Below are 21953 nucleotides of genomic sequence, written 5' to 3' on the forward strand. Positions count from 1 at the left end.
GCCTACTTACCCTATCCATGCCCTTCATAATTTTATTAACCTCTATAAGGTCACCCCTTAGCCTCTGACACTGCAGGGAAAATAGCCCCAGCCTATTCAGCCTCTCCCTATAGCTGAAACCCTTCAACTATGGCAATATTTGGATTAATTTATATATCTTGCCTCACAACTCCCAGTATGTAACTGTATAGGCATTATTCCAAGATGGAAGCATCAGTTTACATCCATTTAAAGGAAACTAAGGAGAAGCTATCAGGGTAAGGATGCATCTTGAATGTCAAGCGTCATACCTGAGCAAATAAATCAACTCCTCCATTGAATTTGTTGGTTGAGTAGTGAAATATTTTATACCTTTCAGCTCCACGCCTGTCATTTTACTAACACAGCAGCCAATGTCCATTGTCTCATTAGGTTGTCTGTCTCTAACTCCAGTGCTCTGTTCTTGATGTTCCTTGTATTTATATAAAGTGTTCATTTTTAAACCTATGTATATTTTTCTTCTACTATACTTGTTTGTTTTCATGTGGTTTTCTTATCTCCTGTCTTATGCTAGCTCCACTGCACTGCTCCATTTACCATTTGTTATTAATCAAACTTCATTAAAATCATGCCATCTAAACCTTTTTTAGCTGTTTAAATTTTCCCTACAATCTAAAACACTGTCCTCTGCATAAATGGTTTGCTCCATTGCCAACAATTGCAATGGGAAGTGACAGTCACAAGAACATACCTAAGGTGCAAGGCCTGTAATTTCCACAAATTCGATGGGTTAGAGGGTGTGGTTGTGAAATAGTCCATTATGCATTTAAATGTGTGCTGTCTAATATTTTAATTATAATGGCTACATCAAGGCCTTACAGTAAAGAATTGGCTAATGCAGTTAGTTGAAATAGGATAGAAGACTTGTGTGGACCATAATTGACAATGGCCTGTTCTGTATTGTAAGTGATAACTTGGTATCAAGCAGAAAACTCCATAAGAGTCCTTCCTTGTACTTTAATGTAACTGAACAATAGTCTCTGGATGTTACTGTTTTTTTTTCTCATTCACAGTTTCACATCCATTATATTAGGTGCCTTATCCTAACACAGGAAAACTACTCGCCATTTGGGGCTTTGAGTTGCAGTTAAAAAACCATGTGTTTTGTCCCATTTATGGAATTCCCAGTACTAACTTTTGTCAGTTTAAGGGGATACTGTTACTGTTTTCAATGTGTACCTCCTTGCTCCATGCTATTGTTTGTACTTCAGTCATTATCCTAATCGTGGATACTCGGACATTCTGTCTTTTATGATTGAGCAGATGTAGGCAAGTTATTTCAGCAATGGTCCAGTTAGTTCATTGCTTATGCAGAAAAGCCCCCAACTTGCTGTTTTTCCCTCTGTCCTCATTTGGCTGTCACACTCCACCCTCTACACTTTCCCTTTCTTTTCACTTATCCTTCTCCCTCCCAAAATGGAGGAAAGAATTAACTGTCATCCCTAACTTGCTGATGGTGAATCACTGAAACCAGCTATGTAAAAATAACTTATTAAAAATTGAAGTACAAGTAGAAAATGCAACAAATAGTTAGGTCATGCAGCATTTTGTTAACATTTTGGGCTGATAGCCAGAACTGGATCACACCAAAATTGGCTAGCTTTAATGCTAAGGTATTGTCCCTAAATGTTTGTGATTGAGATTCTTGTATGTTGTATCTCATTTTATGCTTGCATTGAAGTTAACACAAATTAAAGTAAACACTGCCTGCCATTTTTTCATCAGTGTTTAAATTGCAACAGAAGCCTATGATGTCTTGTAGATTGTTCCTCTTTTTTCAACTGCTGCAACATCCCAAACTGCCAGTGAGGGGCACTAAATGATTTCACTATATTGCAGGAATCCACTAGAAAATGGCTGTATAGAATAATTCAACTTGAATCCCAATAATAAGTCCAAATATTAACAGGAGGCAAAGATCAATTACAGATTCTAAGTGCTAGAAGTCCATGTTTGTTAAAATGGCTCTTAAAAAAATTATTGTAGCTATCACTGGTACCTAAAATGTAGCTTGTGATAAAGAACAGAACTACAAAAAGTGGAAGCTGAAAATTCTCCATAAAGTTAAGAAATTGTTGTTTTCTTTCAACAGTCAGGTTAGGTATCTTGTTAAGACAATTGAATATGCAAGTTTGACTGGTATCATTATCCATATAACTAATTGCCACAATTGTACCTATCTCTAGTTCCTTTTTGTTTTTAAAGATTATTGTGTTCTTTTGTGATTTAAATTCCAGTGTCATTGTACCTACTGGACTAGGTGGCCCTCAATTTTAGCAAGAAAGGAGGAGTTGATGGTATTCATGCATCAACATCACTTGCGGGAGTTCCTCAGGGTAGATATTTTTAAACACCCAGTTCAGTTATGTTGTAGCATTCCTCTGAAGTAGGTGTGACTTGAACCCAGACCTCCTGGCTCAGAGACCTAGGGAGTAGCACAGTGCCATACAAGCCCTTTGTTTCTCAGTAATGTCCTATTCCCAAGAATCTTTAGCTACTTCAATGAAGGTGGGAGGTGCAAACGGACTGCTCATCACTGCCTTCTTGCAGGTAGTTTAGGATGAACAATAAATGCTGGCCTTGCCTGCCAGGTTTACCCACATTACAAATAAAAATTGAAGATAATTGAAAGAGTTGAGTTTAAGAAAAAATAGTAGTGCAATATTTTCTCACTAATTATCTGTTATAAATTGCTGTCAAAACAAATCCATAATTTCTTCCTCACGTTGGCTAGCTCTTAGAGAAAATATAAAGCTGTAGGAACCGTGCAGCAGGGATATTGGACAATGCTGCTTTTCATACATTTATAATAGGTGAATGGATAGCACCTTATCAAGACTTGTTATCTTATTTTACCATCTGTAGCCAGTTTCTGTTTGAGTGGGTGTCTAAGTTTTTAACACAAATATATAATTTGGATAGCTTGTACCTGGTTGTGCTTGAAACCTCTTAAAACTGCACATAAGCATTAGTGAAAAAACAAAGGACATTTCTGCAGGTTTGACTTGAATGCCCTGAATGATCCCTGACAGGCTGAACACACTGCAGGGTTATACTACTTTGACAATGTAACAAGACACTTGCTATTGATGTTTTGCTTCGAGTTGCAGCTGCTTGACAAGGTCACTGCAGAGCTCAATCATTGGTTTAAATGTTTTTCATTTACAGGATTTGCGTATTAAGGCCAGTGTTTTGCCACCTGTTCCAAATTAACCCTTCCATCACCTTTTTTATGAAGCCTGTTCCCCGAATTGAACTATTTCCCCTTCTTGCTTTAATCGACCCCAGTATACTTCTCATTTCTCCCCTGTTAAATCCAAGATATACAGATTCAATATCTTTGCACAATTAGTTTAATTATTCATTGTCCGATGTGAGGATGCCACTTCATGTTATTGGACAGTGCTCTCCATCACCAAAATTGTCACTGATCATCCAGATAGGCAAAAATAATACCCAATTTCCAGAAATCAGGTTTTAAAACCTCTCTCCACACACTTGCAATTAGTGCAGAAACTTGTGGATCTTCTTGGTTACGAAGATTTAAGGTTGTCTGATCAGTTGCTTCCCTCCCTTCTCCTAGCCTATCAAAACCTTCCCTAAGGTTATTTGTCCACTATCTTAGCTCTGAATTTGAATGTTCTGTTTGCTGGCCGTCAGACTACCATCCCGTCTTAACCTGCTCTTCCTCAAGTGCTTATTATCTAGTTTCCTCCTAAATGCATGTCTGTCTCTCTGAATTCCTGTTTTAATCCCTTCATTCAGGTTTCCATAGTGTCATTGCCTGGAAGGGATCCTTAGAAAGGTCATTGTGACTTTGTACAAAGATAAATGACCCTATCTCTACTTGTCTGTAGCCTTTAACATGGAGAACCACAAAATTCCATTCAAACACTTACCCCATGCTTTCCAATTGGGTGCAACTGCTCTTGCCTGTTATCGTAATTATTGGACTGCTTATCTAATATCTAATAGATGAGCAGAAATTTTCCCCAACTAAAAGTGGGGAAGACATTATCATAACCTCTTTGTTTCCTATCCATGAATTCCATTCTTCTCCCTAGCAACTGAGGTGGAATTAAACTTTATGCGGTCTCTGGTGTATTTGATCCTGGAATAAGCTTCAATGCACATCTGCACAGTTACTGAGACCAGTTGTTTTCAGCTGTACCTCAGCTTATCTAAGGTGTCAAACAATCATCCATGCCTTTGTTACCTCCTTGGCTTTTGCATTTATTTTAATGCATTCCCAGCCAATCTTCTATTAGTTGTTTTTTGAACAGTCCCTGACTTTAATTACTCATCTTTGGTCATGCCTCCAGCTACCCAGGCTCTCAGTTCTGGAATTCCATCCTCCTCTCTCAAATCGCTCCTTTTACTCTATATCTCCTTTCCTTTTAAAGTTAATCTTCTGGGGTCACCATCATGTTGATCAATATCTCCTTATGTGGCTTGGTGTCTGGGTTATTCTATAATGTTCCTCTGAAGTGTTTGGAATGCTTTACTTTTGAAAGTGCTCTTGAAATGCAACTGGTTACGGTAATGAGCTACCACTTTCTAAGCAGTCACAATCTATATAGCATAGATAGTCTAATTGTTTTGTCATTGGATAGGGAGACCCAGGTTTTTGACCTTTTTAATGATGGAGTGTTCTATTTCCTATCCAGGGTGGTGTGTGACTAGGAGGTGGTGGTGTTCTGATGGGCTTGCAACCACATCTTTGTAGGTGGCAGATGTCATGGGTTTGGAAGGTGCTGTTAAAGAAGCATTGGCAAGTTCTATAGGGCATATTGCAAATGGTGTACACTGCTGCCACTCTGCCAGTTGTGGAGGGTATGATAATGTGTAAGATGGTACTTGGGGTGATCAAGCTAGTTACTTTTCCTGGGATGGCTTGAAGCTCTTAATGTGGTTGGAGCTGTAGTTATCCAGGCAATTTAGAAGTATTCTATCTCACTCTTGATTTTATAGATGGCGAATAAAGCTTTGACTATTCGGAAGGTATGTCACTCTGAAATTCTAAGCCTCTGACATGCACTTGTAGCTATAGTATCCCCATTCTTTATCCAGTTAAGTTTCTGGTCGATGGTCAGAATGTTGATGGAGATTTGACTATGGTAATGCCACAAAGCCAGGGAAAGATGTTGAATGATCACAGCCTGAATACATTCACCACAAATAGTTATCACACTTTATCATCCCAAGCCTGAATGTTGACCAGGTCTTGCTGCATTTAATCATGGACGACTTACAATTCCTCAGGCAGTTTAAAAAAAAAACTGAACAGTACAGTGATAACAAGGTGTAGAGCTGGATGAACACAGCAGGCCAAGCAGCATCAGAGGAGCAGGAAGGCTGACTTTCGGGCCTAGTGCAAGTGCTGCTTGATAGCACTGTCAACACCTCTGCCTATTGTGTTGCTTTCTATCATGATGCTGATAAGCTAATTATCACCTCCAATAGCTTATTTGAAATTGTGGGTAGAAGGTACCTGGGCATCCCTCTATTCTCTAGAGTTGCTGTTTAAAGGAATGCCTTGCATATTTAGTCCTGGACTATGTCTTCAGGACTGCAGCAGGGATGCTGTCAATCTCCATAGACTTTGCTGTATCCGGTGTACACAGCCACTTCTTAATGGCTTGAGGAGTGAATCAACTTGGCTGAAGGCAGACTACTGTTATGGTGGAGACCTTAGAAAGAGGCTAAGATAGATCATCTACACTCACTCCTGGCTGAAAACAGTAGCAATTGACTTTTTGCTTGTGCTCCATTATCATGGTGGGAATGTGAATTCTCGTGAAGCCTATCCATTTATGGTTGGATGTGGCAGGATGGCGAATTGATTTTTGTCTGGCTATTAGATCAGAAAAAATAGCATGCTGCTTTTGCTATTGGCATACGCAGCATGCTTCACCGCATTGCTACCTCCAATTTTGGGTATACCCAGTTGCTGTTGACAAGCTGTCCTTTATTTCAATAATGAAATGGTATTGACTCCCTCACTCAATGTCCAGTGCAGGAAAGGTACGTAGGACCATAAGGATATATAGTCCACAGCACCCTGATGACGATCCAGTTTTGAGCTGCTAGATCTGTTCTGATTGGGCCAGTTTTAGCAGTGTAATCATCTACCTCCGTACCAACACAGAATTTCATCTTCACAAGAACTAGTGGTTAGTGTTACTGGTAACAGCTGCAGCAGCCAATGTTAGTAACATCTAGGCTGATAACCAGGAATTGTTTACTGAAATCACTTCAGAGGGCAGTGTCTTGACTCCTACATGCATCAACATTTTGTAATGTCAGTTCTAGATCTATTATCCAAGTTAACCAGTCCACAATATTTTGAGACATTTGGTTGAAAAGTTGGACATTTTACTGCGTTAATGCATTGGTTAGATAATGGCCATCATCGCACTTTATATTTCTAATTTAATGTGGAAATTTATTGTCCTCATCAATCTTTTATAACATGAATCTCCAAACCTCTTGTATGACCACATCAACAGAACATTCTAAGTAAGTAGAAACTGCAACAGCTTGGTCAACATCGAGTTTAAAGGAGTGCCTTTATGAAGTAACCTGTTGAGAGATTTGGGATGGGAATTCCGAAGCTTAGGGTCCAACCAGCCTGAGGCACACTGTGATGGTTGAGCAAGTGAAATTAGAATTGTTGAAGGGGTAAGACATTAGAAGAATACAGATTTGAGGTCTGGGGCTTTTGAGGACCTTGGGAAAAGCAAAGCCATGGAGCAATTTGAAACAATGAGAAGTTGAAAGTTGAACACTGCTTAAATAGAAATCTGTTTGTTAGTGTACATTGGCTTGGCCTAGATGTGTTTTGTGTCATGACTGAGGCTTACAGGAGCAAATATGTTAAGGCCAGGGCAAATTCAGGCACTTATGACAGTGGAAAAAATTTTACTGATATCCTGATGAAGGGCTGAAGCAAGTGAGTGTAATGTTATTCCAAACAATGATGCAGTGGGCCTTAAGGATCCATGTTGCTGCTGTTTGCTATTGAACACTAAATTGTCTGGGCATGGGAACTGGGAATAATTTGAATACAAAATTTGCTCTTCTAGAATTTTTTTGAATCAAAAATCAATGATGTAGCAGGGCCAATTCATGGATCAGGTGCAAATTTTGTTAAAGCTTTTGTCATCCCCAAAAGAATCAAAAAATGTACTTTGGTTAAACTTGTGACATTTGTATTGCAGCAATGAAGAACAAATGCACTTGTTGGTAAAGGCATTTTTTTGCTAATATCCTTCCTAATCTTCAAAATTGAATTACTGTTCATGGGACATTTATCTCTTTTTATCCAAAGTCTATTTTGTTTAATATTTACAGTGGATTGACCCAATATGACAGATGCCACTTGCTCTCTCTTTGACTTTGACTTTAGTTTTCTCTTGTTTCAGGTCTCCGAGGCCTAATAAATCTAGGGAACACATGCTTCATGAACTGCATTGTCCAGGCACTTACCCACACTCCACTACTCCGGGATTTTTTCCTTTCTGACCGACACAAATGTGAAATGCAAAGTCCCAATTGCTGTTTGGTCTGTGAAATGTCTAGGCTATTTCAGGAGGTGAGTGGTTATCGGAGTAGCTGCAATGGGGATGGTGCACAATGGCCTCTACTTTATTATCACTTATTTGTAATTATGAATATCAATTGGGAGACAAGGCAACATCAGTGACTATCTCATGCCAACAGCCTTAACATGTTTTCAGAATGGTAATTTTTTAAAATAAAGCTTCTGTTTACATTTAAACATGTTTCATTAAATATTATGAACCTCTTGTTTTGGTATAAGAATTTTCTCCTGATCTAGACTGTAGCTCTTGTGAACTTCCAGGTCCAAATTGACAATTTCAACATGACAACAGAAGTCAAACAGTCACTGGTGTATCTGAGTGAATTGTTGTTGATACAGTTCATTCCATGCTAGCATATGCTAAAATCATGCCATTCTTTTCACATTACTGACTGTGACATTAAATCCAAAACTTTGAGCAAAATCTATTTCAATGATCATTGTAATGTTTGTGTTCAAGATTTTTTTATTGCTGTGCAATTTTTTTTTTTTTTTTTTTTTTTTTTAAGACAAAAGATTACCTATGAGCAGATTCTCCCTTTTTTATGACAAATAATCTTTACCTAAAACATTTAACTGGTCCATTTCCCACTTCCAGATGCTAATCGATCCATTTTCAGCATTTTTCTTCTTTTGAATTCAGTTTCCAGTGTTTTATAACCTTCTGCCTCTCTAAAGCCTGTGACCTTTTTAATATTTCAAAGCTATACAAATCCCTCAGATTTTATTTTGCTTTTATTTATTTAGATACCTTACACAAAATGGTGATCACCTTGAAAAAGATTTGCCAATAAAATAGCATATTTCAGAGAATCTCTGTTGTGACTGAAAGTGCCTAATGTATTCACATCAGAGCTAGGCAAGCAAGTATCTTTCTAGGCCTTGAATTGCCTGTAAATCACTAAAGTACAACAAAAGGTTCTACGTTTGCTTCCTTTCTAAAACTCATGAAGCCAGTATGAAATCTACTAAATTAAGCAGGATACAAAAAAATGCCTGTTGTTTTTAGCAAGCTTATTAGTGTTTTACATGTTCTGGGAGACTTTTTGCAGCCTCAGCTTTTTTTCTGGAGACTTCATGTTTTTATTGTATTCACAGGAGAGCACTGATTCATGGTTCACCAGGTTTTTGTGAAAATGAAATTTCCTCTTGATGTAGCCTTCTATCTAGTTGCCAAGGCTTCAGCTCTTTAAAACGTGTCTACTTTGTTTAATTATGGTCAGCAGCTTTGTCAGAGAACTGTGTTCTTGCATAGCTCAAGCATATTCAATCTAGTATGCTGATTTTGTTTACTTCCAACTGTTTGATTTTTAAATTATTGTATGTATAATTTTTTCATTTTTTTCAATGTTTCTTTCTTTTCATACAGTTTTACTCTGGGTACCGCTCACCACATATTCCATATAGGTTATTGCATCTGGTTTGGACGCATGCACGGCATTTAGCAGGGTATGAGCAGCAGGATGCACATGAATTTCTGATTGCTGCACTAGATGTTCTACATAGGCACTGCAAAGGTATGGACCAATGACAGAGCTTTAACAAAGCCAAGGCCTTTGTTGACCATGAACCTGTACATTCTTTCTTTCTTTTTTTTTTTAAAAATGAAAATCATGGAGTTAATCACAAATGTGGAGGATAGTCATTGGTGTTTTTGTTTGTCCTGTGTGGAGAGTGTCCCTGACAAATCGGCTGGCTTACTGAATTTTACCAGGGGCTTAAATTTTTAAGTAACCTGGCCTTTGATTAAAGTGTTTTTTCTTGTCTCATGATAAAGGCTAATTTGCTGTGTTTTAATTCAGTAAATTTTGTTTAATGCTATGCAAAGAATTTAATCATTAGAGCAAGTGTTAAAGATATGTCTGTCTGGAATTGAGTGAGGGAAGCAGATGCACAGGAGGCCAAAACTGGAGTAAAACAGTGTTTTGAAGGATTTTAGATTGGAGAGGTTGCAGAGCTGAAACCATGGGAGAATTTGAATACACAGATTGCTTTCACCAGAATATTTTTTTAAAAACTAACACCAATAGCAAATATAGCTTCCTTATTGGATGATAGCAACTATTACAGCTATCTGAAAATCCTTGTCTGTATGGAAATCGCTGAAATAATACTAAGATTGAGATGAATCATCAAGCTGTAGAGTGTTGGCAGAAGCTGGTAGAAATGTTCTGTTTGTTTTAGCAACTTCAACAAAATCTTTACTTCATAATGATGAAGCAGAATGATTTTGTCCTCAAAATGGACCTTCCCCAATTTAACACCATCTGTATTCCAATGCCTCCAACCACAAATGTTCCTTGGTGAATGAATGGGCTGTCAAGAAAAACCTGCAGGCAACCTGGTCTTTGTGCTGTGTAGCATTGACTTTATGCACTGGTATTGGGCCAAATTGTTCTATTTTTAAACAGGCTTTTATTTGAACTGTGTAGGTAGTTGTTTGTGCAGCACTGTAAACCTAGGGCCAGTGTTAGGACTGGTCGGAAGTTTAGGTTGAGTCTGGGTTTGGATGTATGATAGATCCTCCTCCAAGATCTCTGAAGCAATGTTCTAATGGATCATATATAGAAGAACTTGATCTTTCCAAAATGAAACCTGGGATTTAACTGTATTACCTATCAGTGTAGGGAGGCAGGACAGGATAATGGTGCCAATTTTAAAGTATTTCTCTTGCTCTAATTTCACAGTAATATGCATGCTAACATCTTGAGTTGCATTCATGCCTGTTGCACTGCATCAATTCAAGAAATAAGGGAGACATAAGGAAATGATCAACCAGGAAGCTTAACGTCTGTCATTGGAAAAATGCTACATTGCATCATTAAGGAGGCAATGGCAAGAAGTTTGTGTATTCATAATGCAGTCAGGCTGAGTCAGTGTGGTTATATGAAGGGCAAATGATACTTGATTTATTGGAGTTCCTTGATGTGACAAGCAGAATGGATAAAGGAGATGCAGTAGATGTAGTTAGTAGGAACTGCTGATGCTGGAGAATCTGAGGCAAGAAGATGTAGAGCTGGATGAACACAGTATGGGTGATGTGACAAAAAAGCATTCTGGTTACTGCACAAAATAGCTCATGGTATCGGGTATTATTGGCATGGATGGTGGATTGGTCATCTAATGGGACACAGTCAGGATAAGTAAATCATTTCCGGCTTCGCAAACAGTAATCACTGGAATGTCTCATTCTTTGGGGCCTCCACTATTTACGTTTGTGTTGTGATGAAGGCATACAAGATATTATCATTTTTTTGGAACCTAAACCTTAGAACTGAAGCCAAAATCTGCCTTAATTTTCAGTGAAGGTAACTTCTTTAAAAAGATCTTACATAAATACATAATTTCCAAGTGTCTGGCAAAATACCTGTGATAATTGATGGAATATTGCAAAGTTTGATGACCTACTGAGAGAATCAGCTGGGGGCACCCACTTTTAATTCTTGTTGAGAAGCTCTGAAGAAGCCAAAGTTCAGTTGGTGCAAACATTTCCTCTTCCTTTTAGCAGAGAAATCCAGTTTTCAGATCAGAGTTTTCACACTAGCAGAAGATTTACTTGATGAAGCCTCTAAGCTGAGAGAACTTGTATGGTAGTTTAAGGTGTCAGAACTGGAAGGAGGAAACAAGTTGAGGTGGTCAGAGTTTGCAAAGGCTGGGTTAACAGTTTGGTGGATGGAATAAAATGTGAGGTTGTCTACTTTACTGAAAGAATAGCAAAGCAGCCTTATTGATTTTCCATAGAGAGTGCAAAATGTTGCAGTACAGAGGGATCTGGGTGTCCTTTTTTTACGAATCACAAAAGGCTAGCATATAGGTCGAGACAGGTAATTAAGAAACGTGCAACAGTGACCTTTTTTATTGCATGGGTGAGGAGGTAATTATAAAAGTAGCAGAGGTTGGCTACAACTGTGTAAAGCTTTAGTGAGATAGCACCTGGAATATTGTGTAGTTTAGGTACATGCTTGCATTAGAGGTAGTTCAGAAAGATTCACTAGGCTGATTTCTAGAATTACCACATTGTCCGATCAGGAGAAGTTCTGTGTAGGAGTTGCCTAAGCTCATTTAGATGAAACATGGATTTTTGGAGTTTAAAGGCTAGATGTTGAAAGGATCTTACCAAGTGGAGGTGGACTAAAACAAAGGTGCATGGTATAAAAATGGACTTTCCTTTTAAGTTAGAGGTGAGTTTTTTTTTGAGGTTGTTTTGTGTTGGTAATTCTGTTCCTCAAAGTAGTGAAACCTAGATCATTGTATTCCAGGCAGCCGCACTGACCCTTGTACACGAAATATTCATCAGAGCAAGGTAGGAAAGTGTAGTTCAGGCCGCAACCAGATCAGCCATGGTCATTTTGAAAGTGGCCCGCTGGCTCGGAGAGCTAATTGACCTACTCCCCCTGTTTCATTACTTTTAAAATTAGATTATTAGAATCACTTTGATTCTAACAACTCAACTAAAAATAGCTTGTTTCTCACAAATCTCGTATCGGCTTCCATATTAGCTGCCTCCAGAAATGTTCACAGCTCAATTTTTGCAGTGCTTTCTTTTTGGGTTTCTCTTGTAATCGTTTTTTCATTAAACCTGAACAGAGAACAGGTGCACGTGAATTAATTGTAAAGGCTTATTTTTCAGTTGAGGACATTCACAAAAGGACTCTGCAAATATGTTATAATAATGAGATTAATTATCTAGTATAACTAATTATCTAGTATAACAATGGGATTAATTCAACAAATGAATGAAGTAAGGGGTAAATGCAGAGCAAAATTTCTGCAGTTTCTTCTTTCATTGATATTTTGATCCCCCAATGACAAACGGGAGAACTCCCACATGAAGAACACTCTACTAACCAGCAACGAAGTGAAAGTTGTGCCTGGGCAGCGGATGAAGTAGTAGATATACAGGCTGCTATTGCAGCACACCAGGAAAACCCTCCACACCGGACAGAGGGCATTTCCATGAGGCAGTTCAGGTTAAGAGGCATGGGCTCCTGAGTGATTTTCTGGAACCTGGTGCTGCTGTAGAATGCGTTCCAAGCAGGGATGTATGCAGAGGCGATCCAACCACATACCTGAGCGTGCTCCAGTCGGTGTATGATGTTCGATCTGAGCACCTCTGTTTGCAGGCAAGGGACCATGCCTATGCAGCCACCAGCGCACGCACACACCCCATCAACCTTCAAGTCCATGATACGGTATTCCCTTATGCTAGCCACTTGAACCCATGATGATGGAGGTGCCAGTTCCTGAGCAGCAGCTCTCTGACAGCCACTAAAGCTGCTGATGGGAAGGTGCAACCCGAGTAGACAGCATTCCAGATATTATTGGATCCTGGTAAACAGATCAGTCATGTCCTGAGCGAGACCTGGCAACCCATGTGGCCTAAGAACAGGAGCTGTGTCCCCTAATTTAGGTTGGCACTTAGTGCAACTTGGTGACATTTCTTCCACTATCTCTGAGGAGACTTCATGTAAAGATATCACCTTAAGGGTCCAAAGGTGCAAAGTCACCATTTGGGTGTGGAGAGACATTGTTGACTGACCACTCTCCTTTAATGGGATGACTCGATCTCTGGCACCGCAGTGTATCATCTGGTCTCAGAAGGTGGTAACCCACATCTTCTGAATTTTTTGACAAAGGTGGGCAAAGGATCAAAGCAATCAGTCAGTACCACAGCAAGGAGTCCACCAGCTGTTTTACGACCAGTGCCTAACCCCTGCAAGATGGTATTCTTATCGCTTATGATGCTGGTCAGGACTGCTCAGAGACCTTGGCCTCCAGCTCATGCCAGTTCACCCACCAGGGTTCCTCAGCTGGGGTGTGGTAGACCCCAACTGAAATATTTTGGTAGAAGTGGGATTCAGAACCTTGGCTCCTGAGAGACTGATGCCTAAACCCAACATCTTAGACCACTGGGCCATGCTAGCTGTATAGTGTAAACAGTCTGTTCAATGCCCAGATACTGATTAGAGTTGGTGTCGAGTTGATGACTTCTGGTGTCCACAACTGGTCCCACATGCACAAACCAATCAGTAATCTGTTGCTGGGTGAAGCTCATCATGAACACATGCCCTGGCTGGTGTGGCATCTTGGATGCCTTCTCACACTGCTTGAACTTAGCAACAGTAAAAGTGCAATTCCAAATTCGTTCAAGTAACTTTTTTGTTTTTAAAAAGTGCAGCAATTCCTTCCACAGTCCTTGGTTTAAGATGGCCTTTCTCCCATTTTTGTCTGTAATTGAATTTTTTTTTTTTTTTTTTTTAAAAATGGTCTTTACACTGAGTGATGAGGAGGCTGAAAATTTTGTTTTATTTTTAAACTATGCAGGACCAAAGAACCCACAGTTCTGGTCCTGACAATCTGCCCTTGAACTGTAAACATCACATTTGAGTTAAATAGCATGAGCAGTCTATACATCAGATAAACCAAATGCCAATTAATGTTGCAGCAAAATGTATGTTTGCTCTAGAGGAAATGAGTCTATATTGCAAGCAGTTACTCCATGAGTTCTGTTAGTCCACTACAATGTATGTTTTCACACCATGCTCTCTCTCGTTCCTTTTTTCAGTTGTGTATTTCTAATAAAATGCTCTTTAGTCCTTTTTTAGTTGAGGACAATCAAAGCTATGGAGTTTATCGTCCAAGTTCCAGTGCTTTGTCTTTAGTCTCGTCCATATACCTTGGCGGGAGTCTCACTGGTGGACCAAGTGGATATGTGTTCCTGCTTCAGTTCTATTTGCGTATTAAAGTGTACATAACAGCACTAAAGTAACCATTGAGACAAAATTTGACAATGTTGAAGCTGAATTAAGTCCACAGAGACAGATATTTCATCACCAAGTCATCCTCTTTACACATGAACAGTCCTTGACTATAGTACTGCTTCATACGGAGTCCAGCACCAGAGTGTCAGTGTCTCTGATGCTCATCCTTTTTATTTGTCAGTCAGGGCTCCCTGACTGGGGCTGTTAATCTGATCCTATTAGGAAATTCATTCTGAGGTCCAGCTGGTTAATGTCATTACAATCAGTACAGAAGCTTCACTCCTTTCCCAGAGGAATGAGGTTGCTGAACTTTGTTTCATATTTAAGGAAAAAATCTTTTGGCCCTGCAACGAACAAATGGGCCTCACTTAACCAGTGTTTCTTAAGATGTGCGGGTCATTCTTAAAGGGATGGTGTGCAGCAGCAATATGGTTGCAGGTTTCTGACTGCATACAAAAGTGATTTTTGTTTTAAGTTTGGACAGTGGGCAGATATTTACTGACTTATCCCGCAATCCTGTAGGATCAGGCAGAAGTCTTGGCAAATGTTAACTATTTGTTAATGTGTTATATGTTAATGCCATAAATGTTGACTATTGTTCATGTTTTATTGTTCATGTTGGAAATAACTGGTGAAAGAATAATTCAGCAGTATTTGTTTTTACATTTGTCTTTGTTTGAAGTTTATTCTTGAAACTCCCCATCAATAAAGACTCCTCACTGGGTTTTTATCACATTCTCATGTAGGTGATGATAATGGGAAGAAAGCCAGTAATCCAAACCACTGTAACTGCATTATTGACCAAATTTTCACTGGGGGACTGCAGTCTGATGTCACTTGCCAAGTCTGTCAGTAAGTGAATTGCCTTTATTGTAGGTTTGTAATTGAAGTCTTGTTGAATAATCTGGTGGGAAAATAGTAAACTGTACATTGCTAATATTCACCTCTTCGGTGATAACTTGAGAGCATTTGAAAATTGCAGCTTTATTAGTGAAAATGAGTGCCAGTTTTAGTATTGCTCAGTTATAAAATTCAGGTGTCAATAATGGAAATTCAAATCATCAACCCTGCCCATTCACAAACACAATCCAGTGTCCTCAATGATTATCATATGGAATTTTTTTCTGTTCTGATCCTTGTTTCATCTTTTAAATGTAATGAAATAAGTTGCATAATGTAACTCTAGTCCTATAAATATTCAAAGATTTTTAATCTTTTGTGCCAATGCATGTTGCAATTTAAGTATACGCCCAGGATGCTTGGTTCAAATGCTGCAAAAAAATCAAATTCTTCTTAGTACCACATTCTGTTCATAGATTACCAGCAGCAAATTGAATCTTTTGGGGTGGAGGGGGTGCATGTGGTGAAGGGTGGTGTCCATCCATAAATTTGTGCTAGCCAGGGTCCTAAGATTGTTGAAGTCCCAACGTAATCTTTCTTTGCCCACAAATGCTCTTTATCAAAAGAAACAAGTGGTCCAGCAAATATGTGGAAAATGTCTTTATCTTCAATTTGTTCGTGCCTTACAATGGTTTGACCTTTTTTACAGTATAAAGCATTGTCAAACTTTGAGAGTTAGCTCTGGAAAAAGCCCATCTTTTTCTGCTTATGCTGTCTTCAGACAAGTCCCACATGTTGTCAATGCAGAGAAGCCTGTTTAACCATGTTTTTGTGTCATTGTGCAAAAACTTGGAGCATTCCTGTGATCTTGTGGCTTCAGTTAGGGGAACACGCAGCTCGGTGGATGGGCATTCATTGGACGGGGTTATCAGGGTGGTGATCTTTCTTTTCTTCCATTGATACACTTTTATCTGTTCTCCTGATCAACCCCTCTGTCATATAGGCAGTTTTCTCAGCTCTCTACTGTGCGGGTGGTATCTAAACATTGTTTTGTCAAACTTTGGACTTGTCAATCACAGGAAGCATCAGCTTTTTGGTGCCATCCATGTTGGCACAGACCATGATGGTGATAAGTCCTTTTTTTGTGCCATTATAAATTTCATCCTTTTAAACAAAGGGCAGTTTGGTAAAACAGTACAGTAAAATGGCTCTGATATTCAGACAAGTTGAGTGAGACTATTTCACAGCTGTCTTCTGTCATCTGTGATTTCACACACTAGTGTGGTCTAACTCCACTCTGGTTGATTTTGCCCAGACATGAGTGCACAAGTTCAACTAATTTGAACTTCAGCCTATTATTGGCATCCTTTTATGTTCTATTTTCTATTCTGCCAGTGGGAATGACTGACAAATTCATCACAACTGGAGTTGCAGGTTATCTGAATTTCATTGCGATGTTTAATTCAAATGACTTGATAAATTATTTGTCACAATTACAATGACCTTTTAATTAAATCTAATTGAAATAATTTAACTGAAGGAAGCACAGAGACCATCCTAAGTCAGTTTGATTTCCATATTAGATACAGACTAAGTCTTCAATCAGCATCCCCTTCCTCCTGAATCAGAATTAGTTGTCTTGTCTCGTACTGTAATAAGTGTAGAGAGAAGTTTACAAGTTGCCACTTACGGCACCATCTTGGGTACCAACGCACCTAGCTACAGATCATAAAATACAAATTCTTGGCGGGGGGGAAGCAAAGAATTAGTACTTGAAGCATTGCTGCCTTTTAGCTTGAACCCACTTACATTTCTACAGCTAATCATGGTACTGCAGGATAATTGGACCGTTAAACTGAGCAGTAAATGGCAACTTTGACAAACAAAAAAGGCAACAATTTGACATGATTGCTTGAATGAAAGATGTGCTATTTAACTTGAACTTGCACTAAGCTTTAAATTGGTTTCTATTTCACAATGCTAAATCACAAGTCAGTCAGATGTGTTCCATTAAATCTGAAGCAGCTCAAAAGAGATATTGGGCTATAGCTGCCATTTTGATTCATTCATGGATATGATATTTTGGACCACTGATTGCATAGTTAATAAGCACCACCACAAACTGTTTTGAATTGCATTGTTGCTGTGTTATAACTTCTGTTCGTTAGATCATTGTTCCTACAATGACAGGTTATGTTGAATTGAGCTGCTCCGAGTGACAGGATGACAACTGATCACTATTCATCACTGACCGTGTGATAATTTTTTTTTTTTTAAATTTACTCCAGTGGTGTCTCCACTACAATAGATCCTTTCTGGGACATCAGCCTGGACTTACCTGGGTCTTCCACACCATTCTGGCCCTTAAGTCCGGGCTCTGATGGGAATGTTGTGAATGGAGAAAGCCATATGTCCTCTGGAACCACCACACTTACAGACTGTCTACGAAGGTACCTTCTTAGTGCTGATTTTCGCCGTACAGAATTTTGATTTGTGTGAATATATATGCAAGAATGGAGATATATCAGTTAATCCCTTTGCAGTACATGTATCATGTATGTTTGTGTAGTGGAATGTTTAGTATTGTTCAGAATTTTAAAGAATTTTTTAATGGTGTAAACATTTAGCATGACCCTTTTCATTTTTTACAAAGCAGTGGAATAGAGATCCAACTTTGTTTGCCTTAACTTAGTCTAACGGATCTTGTAACCAATCATTGCCTCATTGCTTTCCTGTCCCTGAAATCAGTGCCGATTATATTCACACAAGTGCCAAAGTTCTTCATCAAAAGAATAATTTCTTCTTTTTATATATATTGGCAGTTTGGACAGATCTTAAATAGTAAAAGAAGGCTCCAATCTTTCCAGAAATAACCTTCATATGTTCAATCCTGACGGAGTATCACTTCTATATTAACTGTTTAATTTCTTAAATGACTCTCCAGATTCTCAGACGTTGAGACACCCTTTTCAGTTCTTGTGTCCAAAGCCTCTAACAGCTTGAAAACCTCTACGCAAAATCACTCAACCTGGCGATTCTACAACCTAACTAACTGCCCTTCTGCTAGTGTTCCTACGCTGAAAAGACCTGATTCTTCTGAACGAAACACTCTAATCAGTAGTGACCACAATCTTTTTGTCTTTCATAAAAGTTCAACTTTAGTGAGCGCTGCATCGATTTGAAATCAGATCCTACTAGGCACTTAATTCAAATAATATGCTTTCTCAGAAATGATGTGTTCAGTTCACTGTAGTAAATGCATTCACAGAACTGAAACCACACATCTATTTTTGCCTCCACTTTTCACTCATGACATGCATTCAAACCCACCAAGGCTGCTTCTAACAGTAGTCCTCCTTTTGACTCTTGTCCAACCTTTTCTGATTATGAGGGTCATTTTTATCGTGTTAGATAAGCAGCTGACAGTTGTACACGGTGAGAAAACATTCAAGTAGTGCTCAGTCTGAATAATACTTCCAAAAGTTTTAAATTTTTTTTTTGTTTGCTATTCCTGCTACATTTTTTTTCAAAATCATTACCATTTACACTTCATGTGTGTCTTTATTAATGCATTGCAATGTTTATCCTTCTAGCTCCATATCCTTTTAATCATTCCTCAATTAGGAATGCTTAAACTAGAATCTTTGGCTTGGTTAAAAGTTCTATTCTTCAGACAATCTGTGCTTTCCTTGCGACTAATAGCCACATCTAGCTTGCATTTAATTAATACAAATGCTATTGTGTGGGACAAGGACAATTTGGAGTTGCTTTCCCTTTTAAGTCATTGATCAGTTTCCATTACCAAGTGAATAGTTTGTCTAATACCTGCCAACCTATTGATTGAGGTTGGCTAGCAACCGAGAGGTTGTTTGGTTAACTAACACTACAATTGTGAAATCAAATTGAGTAAAATCTGGCAAGTTGAGGCCTGCCAGCACAATGTATCATCAAAGTTGCAATGTTACCTAGAAAATGCAATTGGTTCACTATCTTCATTCTGGAAATAGAACAATTTTTTTCTTAACGCTGCCAAATTATTTTTAGTCTATATGTAATTCCAGTTCCTTGTGGCTATCTCTTAAAGCCCTATACACTTGGAAATGGGCAATAAACCTTGCCTTGCTAATGTCCTCTTCATCCCAGTACTTTTTAAAATAGTGGTATTAATCTGTGTTTATTAATTCGTTTGAAAGGTTTACAAGACCTGAGCATCTTGGAAGCAGTGCCAAAATAAAATGTAGTGGTTGCCATAGTTATCAAGAGTCAACAAAACAGCTTACAATGAAGAAACTTCCAATAGTGGCCTGTTTTCATCTCAAAGTAAGTTGCAGTTTCACAGATTCTGGAAGAATTTGCTGACTTTTGTGAATACAGTCAGCATTCCATTGTATGGAGCTAGTTTGTCAGAGCAGAACGTGTTTCAAGACCCTCTGAATAGCTTTTGTTTCGTATCACAAGAATTACCACTTGATGACTAAGGTTGTCAAATTCAATGTGCTAAAGTTTATTCTCTACCAGAATAGAGTTCAAGCAAAGCAGTGACACCATTTAACTGTATCTCCTGCCTGTTTCCCTTTGAAGCAGTGGGTAACTGAAGGAACACATGACCCAATGTAGAGAACTTTTCTGTCTGTATTGAAATGCATAGAGCCAGTAGCAAGTTTTAGCTTTCAAATGATGTGTACAGTAAGAAAATCTGTTTTTGTTGGATAATCATACAAATAAGTGGTGTAGCATGGAAAGAAATAATGCATTGCTCTTTTGAGCCGTTGAGAAAGTGCCGATGGTTTTCTAGCAGTTAATTAGCCAGTGTTAGCCCACTGCTGTTGCAGGTATGGACCAGTGTTTGCAATTGCTAGTTTTGTACCTCAGTATCAGCACTGCATTGTTTCATTTTAACTGAAGTAATTTCAATTTAAGACTCTTGTGTGGTTCTGTTATTAGTAGTATCTGTTGCGAAAGAGCTGGGTTGTTTTAAAGTTGAGGTGGTAGTTGATAGACAAGTCAAACTAACCTTTGTTCTGTTTGTGCAGCGTTTTGAACACTCGGCCAAGCTACGGCGAAAGATCACTACATATGTCTCTTTTCCACTGGAGCTGGACATGACACCATTCATGGCTTCCAGGTACCAGTATTTCTAGATAACCCTCATTCCTGAAATCCTCATTTGGTTACAAGCAAACAAGAGATTCTTTTTCTTTTTACATAATACCTTTGTACTCCCTTGGTGTCCCAATGTACTTCACAACCAGAGGAATACTTGATCAGCACATTAAAGTCTGACACAAAAAAATGAATTGGTTGTAGTGGTATTGCCTAGTGAATGAACAAGCACTGGATGAGGTCCTTGCTGTTGATTAGGGGTGGGGGGAAGTTCCTAAGAGGTGGTTTTATGCTGCCCAGAGAACTTCTCAATTCCTGTTAGTGGGAGGCGATGGTTCTATCCAAGGAAACTTGGACACAGATTAATTTGAAACTTTTTTCCTAGCAGGTTCAAAGCCTGATAAGGTGCACAACTGGAGTGTATATATACTTGAGTATCAAAACAACCACCCTCTATCTGTAATCTTCAACTTCTCCCAACAGAGGGTCAGCATTGTTGTGGAATGTATGAGGAGCAAGCTAGCATTTTTGTTTTTGGGAGAGTTGGGGCTGGAATGGTGAGTTGTTAATTTTTAAATGTGAGAAGTTCAGGGTGTGTTAATGTTAAATGAGGGAAGTTTAGCGTTGTCAGGGTGATGGGATTTGGATAAACATTTTGGATGAGGGAGGGAGAATAGTGTTGTCAGTGGGGCATAATAGAGAAGCTGAATGTTGTCAGTGGGGCAAGTGATTTTTGAGGTTGACCACTCCATTTAGAAACCATATAAGTCAATGAACTAAAGACCAATCTTGACTGTGTCTTGAGTTATCTTGATTGGTTGGTTTTACTGGAGTTGTACTTATCACTTCACCCGAATTGCTTATCACAGTAAGCAATGGGTGCAACTGTCCAAGACTGATGAGCATCTAGATTAATGCCCACCAAAGTGTTTCACTGCTTAATGTACTTGGTGCTTTTGTATTGTGGATCACTGCCATCATTGCAGGCATATTGAGAGACCCAAATTAATATTACTTGGACTGTTGCAGATAGCAGTTTTTTTATCTGTTTGTCTGGTTTGGATCCAGATCCAAGTGTGTGTAGTGCAAGGCCTGTTGCATCTGAGTGCCAGAACATTGTTAGTGCGTGATGACTATTTTTTTTTTTTTTTTTTTAAATTTCTATTTTGCTTTTGATTTCTAGCATGTGCAGTTCTTTGGCCTTTAAATGACTACTGGGTTTCTCACAATAAAAACACAATGCTGAAAATATTTAAAACATCAGGCAGCATCTGTGGAAAGAGAAAAAGTTAACAGTTCAGACCTCTGACTTTTCACGTTCTGACAATCTCAAGATACTCAACACTTTTTTCTTTTTTAAGAACTAATGAAGCATTTTCTAAAGTGTAGTCACAGTTGTGATGTAAGAAATATCGCAGCCCATTTTGTGCACAAAGTTCCACAAACATTTTTACTTAGTCATTGAGGATAAATAGTGGTGTAGACCCTCTTTTTTTCAATGCAGTATTGCCCACTTGACAAAATAGCTGGATGAACACAGCAGGCCAAGCAGCATCATAGGAGCAGGAAGGCTAACGTTTCGGGCCCAGACCCTTCATCAGAAAAAA

General features: G+C 38.7%; 1 protein-coding gene across 1 annotated transcript in view; it reads left to right on the forward strand.

Moving 5' to 3' along the window:
* usp22 (ubiquitin specific peptidase 22) overlaps positions 1-21953 on the forward strand; it is a 129278-nt gene that overhangs the window by 92037 nt on the left and 15288 nt on the right. Inside the window, exons 5-10 of the mRNA XM_048609551.1 lie at positions 7464-7633; positions 9012-9159; positions 15150-15255; positions 17532-17693; positions 19437-19563; positions 20277-20368. Coding sequence (XP_048465508.1) covers positions 7464-7633; positions 9012-9159; positions 15150-15255; positions 17532-17693; positions 19437-19563; positions 20277-20368 — 805 coding nt within the window. The remainder of the gene's footprint in view (positions 1-7463; positions 7634-9011; positions 9160-15149; positions 15256-17531; positions 17694-19436; positions 19564-20276; positions 20369-21953) is intronic.

This window comes from Rhincodon typus, chromosome 21 (genome assembly GCF_021869965.1).
Source record: "Rhincodon typus isolate 14 chromosome 21, sRhiTyp1.1, whole genome shotgun sequence".
NCBI classification, from domain to species: Eukaryota; Metazoa; Chordata; class Chondrichthyes; order Orectolobiformes; family Rhincodontidae; genus Rhincodon; species Rhincodon typus.